General features: G+C 31.9%; 1 protein-coding gene across 1 annotated transcript; it reads left to right on the top strand.

Moving 5' to 3' along the window:
• Positions 1-1122: 1122 nt before the first annotated feature.
• Positions 1123-5079, top strand: LOC105333109 (proton-coupled folate transporter). Its single transcript, XM_011435934.4, has 4 exons — positions 1123-1511; positions 1843-1926; positions 3493-3649; positions 5005-5079. The coding sequence occupies exons 1-4, from the start codon at positions 1259-1261 to the stop codon at positions 5063-5065; spliced, it is 555 nt and encodes a 184-aa protein (XP_011434236.4). The 5' UTR covers positions 1123-1258; the 3' UTR covers positions 5066-5079.
• The last annotated feature ends 2999 nt before the right edge of the window (positions 5080-8078 follow it).

Here is an 8078-nt window from a genome sequence, read left to right as displayed (position 1 = left end):
AAACCCGTGACATATCAATTTTTATTTATATTTTTCTCCTTTTGCGGTTTTAGGAATCGATAAAGGAACTGTTAATAAACCTATTAATATATCACTAAAACAATGTCTAGAAGCCGAAAAATGTAGCTTAAAAAAATGATTTTTACCTGCAAGTAAGTACGACGGTTTTTTTTTTATTGATTTCATCATGGACTATAAACATTCAGTTTAAATTCTGATGACCGATTCGGATCTGCCATTGAATATACTGTGAATACGTCTACACCCATACTGTCATCGTATACGGATATCATTTAGTCATGTGACTTCTGATAAAGGATTGAATGCCTCTAATAGGGTATAAATTTTCCACACACCACAATCATAAACAATACATACCGATCACCTGTAATCAAACCACCTTATGTTTTACAATGAAGGGTAGCGATAAAACTCGGCAGAATTATCTCCAAGTTCTAATTCCTGTTTGTGCTTCTAACTTCTTTTTACTTACAGCCTATGTAAACGGTTTATACACAACAAATGAGTATGGATATAGCACATTTCAGAATCAACTTTTACCGAACAGATCTATCGAAAACACTAGCGAAGGATCTTTTTGTGATAGAAACACATCCTCACAAGCTTACCAAGACGAACAGACTGTGCAAGAAGTAGTGTCTAGATGGGGAGTTTATATCAGCCTAGCAGAAGGATTACCACTTCTCTTCTCCAGCTTGTTGTTTTCTTCACTGAGTGATTCCATGGGAAGAAAACCATTTCTCTTCCTCGGGGCCATTGGTGTGTTAACTAGACAATTTTTAATGACTTTGGCTATGGTTTTTGAATGGAATATCTATTTGTTTGCCACGTTCGCTTTGATAGACGGAATATGCGGAGGTTGGGTGATCGAAATCGCCATCTCAATGGCCATTATTGCAGATATAACATCCGCAGGAAAATCAAGATCCTTTCTGATAGCTGTGTTAAGCTTTGTATTCGGGATGGGGTTTTCTCTCGGGACTTTCGTGTCTGGTTACATTATCACTGAAATTGGTTATGAGTTCTCAATGACTGTGTCGTGTGGCAGTGCTGGGCTCGCAACCATGATAATATGCTTCATTCCAGAGACAGTATGTAAAACGCAAAGAAAGAACAGAACATTCAGTTGTGTTGGAAAGCTGAAAGAAATTATTCGACTCTTTATAAAAGATGATTCAAGTTCTTCGAGCTCGACAAGGTTTAGGTTTATAGCAGCCATATTAGCTTTTTTTTTCTAATGATGGCAAAACTTAGTACAGTTGCCTTTGAGATATTCTACCTTATGGGTTCTCCGTATTGTTTCAGTCCAGAGAAAATTAGTGTTTTTGAAACTGTAAGAGCTGTTCTCTCCGAAATTGTTATTTTAATTGGAATAAAGTTAATGCAGCGATGTCTGATGGACGAAATCATTGCTCTTGTTGGCACAATTTCATCTGTAGCATTGCTGGTTTTGTATGGAATAGCACCTACTGACATATATTTGTACATAGGTAAACTCTAAACCTTTATAAACATATAGCAGAAATATATCTAATATCGTCAGGACTCATTCAAAAATATGCCATAAAATTAAGTACTGTAAATTCTTTGCTAAACGCAAAAATAATATTTGCGAAAAATTGCGAGAAACAACCCAGAGGATTTTAAAATCTCGCTTTTTTAAAGAGAGTTTTGAGCTATTGGAAATCAAAAAACAATTTATTGATTGCTATTTTGTATTTTCACGAGTTGTTACAAAACAGCGGAATCGCGGAATTTAGATCTTGCGTAAAGTAAAGTAAGGAATTTACAGTTTTTAAAATATGAAAGATATATTTTCAGCCATTGCTGTTGGAAGCTTTGGAATGTGTGCTGTTCCAATCCTCCGCGCAATAATGTCAAAGATGACATCTCCAGACAGGCAAGGTACATCAAAGAATTTCTTAGCTTAGTATTGATTTAGGTTTTTAGCAAGCATTTAAAGGATAAGTTAGGATGATTCCATTGATATCAATATCAGATCAATTTTTGGTATTGTGATGCCATGATTATCAACATCTGGAAAGTTTGTGTTATTGTAAAAGTAGAAATCAGGCTTCATGAAAAATGTCAGTGTTAAGCATCACAGCGAATAACCTCAAAAATCTTTGAAATATATTATGACGATACAAGAAATGATCAAACAGACAGAAGCAAACTTTTGTGGACTCCGGTCCTACCGGTAGTTCAAATGATGATCAAGCAAGATAAGGGCGTGGTTTTCATATGATGCCATGTTTTAAAAGTTTAACTTCCTTAAGGTAGTCCATATATAACGATCATGTTTCATAACTAATAGATTGAAAGTTTGATCACTTAAATCTAAGTGTGATTTTAAGAGGTTTATTAAATAATAAAGATTCACCTTTGAAATTTAAGAAAAACTTGAATATTAACAAATTTATCATATGTTGAAGTTAACATTGATTTTTTGGTGGAAAAATGCATTTCTAAATATATGTTTCTAGTACAAGTAATTTGCTCACATTTCTCGTGGCAAAAATTTTCCCTTCTTCGAATATGCTAAAATAATTCATAATTTACCATACATATTTTTTGAAAACAATTTTAAAATTTTTCTCAAAGGGCAGACAATTCTTAAAAAGGTTTTAAGTGCAAAAAGTTCATTTAATTGACTACATACTTACTCCCGAGTTTTGCTAATGTCAGCACCATAATAACTTTAAAATATGTATTTAATGTAGTATAGATCAGTCAAAGTTGAATTCGCCTTAGTTAAGGATGGACTACCTTAAGTCCATTCTGTACTGTACATCTAAATTACACATAATTTATGTCGTCTCTTCCGGTCTCAAGATATTAAAGATACAATAATTTCCCTAGTACTAGTATCAGATCTTACAGAATACTAATAATCAAATTTGTCATATCTATTGCTGCTAAAAGTACAATATTTATCTTGTTATTAACTAAAGTAGGGTTTTCTTACCACTGGTTTTGTTAGAGTCTGTAGATAAAACAATAGGACTTTGCTTGGAGAAAAGTATAGACTGCTTCATGCAGGTAAATCGCCAATGGTAATCGATTTAGCAAAATTGTAAATTCGAATAACAACGAGTTTCAAAGAGACCAATGCTATATAAACCCCTCTGAATCATCAATTTAGCGAAAATTAAATTGTATTCCAATTTTTAAGAACATTTAATAAAGACAAGATTATTAATAAACATATTGAACATAATCACCATGTCTATGGTATTTAATGAGAGATATTACCTTCTTCAGTGCATATTACTCAATTTGCTTAAGAGGGACAAGTCCAGAATTGCAAATACTTCTGGATTTGGCTAATTTAGATATGTGTGAATAATTCTTCGAAGAAAAAAATAAATAAATTTCATTTAAATACTTCAAGATGGATATATATAAACAAAACGATGTAAAACAAACAGTTAAGATTATAATTAAATTAATAAGTCAATACATTAACAGGTGCTGTGTTTGGTTGCATTGCCGTTGTGGAGAATATATGTAATCTGTGCAGTGGGGTCATAGGTGGCGCCATCTACTCGGAAACCGTGGCTCTCTACCGAGGAACGGCCTTTTTCATATTTACTGGATTTGTTGTCATGTCTGGTTTTCTTCTTTTGTAAGTATTAGAAAATTATAGCGGTGTAATATGATGAAAATATGTATTCACTTTACATGTTTCTTAAACATGTTCATTCTTTTCAAAAATACATTCAGAAATGAAAATATTACGGTATTGATAAACATGTTTTATAAGAATAGTACTCTCAATCTGGGAGGTTTTATAAACGTTATAAGAAGGTTCTTTTATTTCACATGTCACAAATGAATATCTAATGCCCCTTTGCAGCATTCTTCAACAGTTATTCAAAATTCACGTGTTGCAAGTGATAACGCGATAAATATCTGCATACAGTATATAATGATTGATATATTGCGCTGAATAAATAGTAATCGGACTTGACAAGACAATCAGGGCGAAAAACGATGTTTCAGTATCGTATCAAGAAAAAAATGGCGCTCGACAGACACTGCTAATCTTGTGCAAATAAAATTCAGTGTCATTAACCACGCCTCTTTCATGAAAGTGGTAATAACGAATAGTGTTGAATGTAAAATTTATGAAACCTCAGGAAAAGTTTTCAGCCTAGAATTTATATAGCACTATTTGTTGAAATATGTAATGCAGTGACATTTGAAAAGAGTCATTTTTAAGATATCAAATGTGTAAATTATTTACTAACCAGCTAAATACCCATCCCTTCATAAAAAGTGAAAGAAATGATTGATGATGGATATGATGAAGTGTCTGGTTTATTTTTCATTTTTACAAGTATTCAGGTCTGACAAGCAATTCTGTAAAGTAATCTGCAAAAGAACACATTCGCAAAGTTATGATAATTTATCAACCGGTTAACATACTAAATGATGAACATCCTTTCCTTTCGAGCTGAAAATACATTTGACAATTTGTTTCGTTTTTATTCATTTATAGAATTAACAAATGTGGATGATCAGATTATAAATGGGTATATTGTTAATAAAAACCTTGTAACAACCGGTATTTAACACCATTAGGGTTAAAGTTTTTCACTTCATTCTAACCGATAAGGGTATCAAGAGCATGCATTTTCTTTACCAAACATTCACCCAATTTTACTTTACATGTATACATGAAGCTCTTTCAAGCATATTTTAAAAGTTGCTTGTATCATTTGTAGATATTAACCAATCCACACTTTACAAAATTATGTACCTTGACAGCTATCTCTGGCAAAAAACCCATAGATTTCTTACAATGACCTTTGTAGTTTAGAGGTATGTCACTGTGACATTCATTAGACTTTTAAAAAATCCTTTCCCTTACAAATGTTGATTGTCCCAGGAGAGGACACCCTTGACCAAAATCGTGATCACGCCCCTTTAAAGCTAATATAGTTTGGTGGTTAACAATGTTGATTTTTTCTGTTTCAGAGCCATGATAAAGGATTCTAGAAAGAACAAGTACAGAAACGATTATACAAGTATACAATAAAAGAATTAGCAACATCTTTTTTTCATTCTAAACTTTTATTAATTAATTTTATGTGCTCCAGTTTCCTCTAATTCAAGCAAAGGGTTATTGTACATGTATCTCTTTCTCCTTAAAATCGATTTGCCTCTTCAAACATTCAAATATGATTATTTTTAAAATGACATACTAGGCAAATGATTAATCTATCATTAGTATCTTTTGGATATGAAACACGATAGTTAAAAATGGACTTCTTTCTCACACAAACTACCAAAATTATATTTTCCTTTAAAAGTTGTCTCTATCTTTATGCGATGGATGAAAACTAGGGCAACATGGTAATAACAAACGTTACTTATTATAACTTCTATCTCGAATATCTTTGAAACACCCCACTGGATCTTAGTCGAAAACACCACCGTTAATAAACCGCCTTGTGTAACTTACTATGCCACGAATTAAAAAAGCATGAAACAATGTTGAAGACTATTACTAAGTTATTCTTTAATTTTAATATAATTTCCAATTTTAGGGGGGAAAACCCCATAATCTTGTTTGATAATGAAAAATTTGTTGATCTTAATACGCATTATTTCCCTTTTTCTCCGACTATTTCTATAGTTACTCTCATCGCTACACACCTCTACATGTATATAAGGCTGAAAGCACTATTCATTGCATTCACCCGAAGAAATTGCATTCGACAGATATATAGATTTGTGAAAAAACACGTTTTTAAGAAAATATGATAATCACTACACTGGTAACGGAATGCAGAGGACTGATTATCCAATAAAAGACGAAACTAAACTGACTGACCTACAGATATTTACTTAATATTTAAAACAATTTTCGATCATAGAGTGTTTTCCAAAGCCATATTGCTGTGCATATTATAGCAAACCATACACTCTAGTAGATAAGACAGTGACAAAATGGACTTCCTAAAACGGAATTTTTTTTGTAGAAACTGACAAAAAAATCAATTCGTATTATTAAAGTTTTTTTTACTATGCTGAATGTAGTGTCGATGTCAGCAATATAATAAGAAATGCTTACTGCATGAACGAAAACCGTATTTGATATACACGAAAAGTAAGGCAGCTTAATATGCCAGATAATTCGGATTCGGATAGCTTGTCTTTTTCTCTAACAAATACACCATATTATTTGTTGCTTCTTTTATTTCATTTTTTTTTCAAACATATTACTAAAAACTATAATTCATGCATTTAGAAATAAACAACCCCAACCGCTCTGTGCCCAACGCAAACGGATTAACTATTACACAACCTTGGCCCAATGTAAACAAGATTTGGGGGTTGAAGGAACCTCGAATTATAACCGCCGGATTTGTACTGTTTGGGGTATTTTCCGTATCGGCCGATAACTAGGGAATTAGATCAACATTCACTGTATTTTTCTTCCGTCCGAAACAACGCCACTTAAACAAACGATATAAAATAATATTTTGTCGTCTTTTATATAGTATCCTCTAGTTCCGACAAAATTTGATTCACTTGAATCTAGTTGCAAGTTGTTCCTTTTTCAATTATGAATTCATGTCAGCTTTATCAGTTTAATATATATGGGCAAAAGACCGTTTCATAAATCGTTTTTCCATTTAATTGGATATGCGTAGATGTTTATATCAAATCTATATTATAGCATGACCTTACATGTTACGACCTTAATGACCTTAATTATAGAACATTATTAATGTACCAACATTTCAGGCGATTGAGATGTGATACAATATCAGGAACATGCATTGTTAAGTTTGTTGTGTAAATAACGTTATTCTTATCTTAAGTGGTTGAACGATGCTAAAAATACATTAATTATATTCCTAACATAATCATTAAAGAAAAGACAAAACAAAAAGTGTGTTAGGGTCAGTATTACATCAAATTATCGGGTTCAGATTTAAAATAAGACAACCAGCTACCCATGGCAAATATGTTTTGCAGTTGTTTGACGACAGTATGATTTCATTTGGACATACTTAAGTTAACTACCGATAACAAAACAATAATTTATTTATTTTTGCATTTGCGTTCAGTAGTGTAGAAAGGCATTCCAGTACAATCTTAACATCAAACACACCTATACTCTTAAGCAATTCTGAAGTCTTCAATCTGACAAGCAGATTGTCAAGAACAAATCATGATATAGTATTATATACTTACTATCAACTACTGAATTAATACTTATAAACTAAACGTACATCTTACGCAAAATTTGAACGCCAGAACGAATACCATTCGAACTCTTTAAACTCCACCTCTAACTACTAGTGGTGTTTCCACAAAAGAAAAAAATATTCTAATTCACCTAGGTTCAACCAAAATAAAATGATTTTATAATCATTAAAAAACCCGAATTCAAACAATCGTATTCTACTGCAAATAAAGGACAAAGAGATCTTTTCCACCCGCGATATTAACCTGCAATACAGTGTTATTTTTCAGTTTATGACACATCGGGATTAAATACACATTTTTCTTTTACCTATAGTGTCTATATTATTAGTTAATTATTTACTTTTATAATTAAAAAGATCTCAACTTTAAAATCGTGCTGTTTTTGATGTCCCCTGTGTTATAAATATTTTGATTTAAAATATATCCTCGCATTTTCAGCATAATTATTCTTACTAAAACTAACACTTGGCATACATGTAGTTCACTATCGTCAATGTTTTATTAGTCTTAGAATATTTAGTTTATAATGCTTTTTATATTGATTATATATCATATTAGGATGACTTGTTCCATAAATTAAAGTGATTGATTTGAAAAATTCATATTAGACTTAAAGGGTTCAACTTATTCAACAGGCGTGCTCAATTTTTTGCACACAATTTTTTTTTGGCTGTCTAAACAAACTGTGTGTCATGGTAAAAATTCGTTCAAAATTATCCGTATCTAAATTAGACAAATTAGTATGCATAAAATATTCTTGTTCTTATCTCGCTTTATAGTCCCGCTATTTACGATAAGAGGACACATGATTGGGTAAATGTTTTGTCCAA

Source organism: Magallana gigas, chromosome 6 (assembly GCF_963853765.1).
Source record: "Magallana gigas chromosome 6, xbMagGiga1.1, whole genome shotgun sequence".
Taxonomy (NCBI): Eukaryota; Metazoa; Mollusca; class Bivalvia; order Ostreida; family Ostreidae; genus Magallana; species Magallana gigas.
Note: the sequence above shows the minus strand (reverse complement) of the source record. Positions and strands in the feature narration are given on the sequence as shown.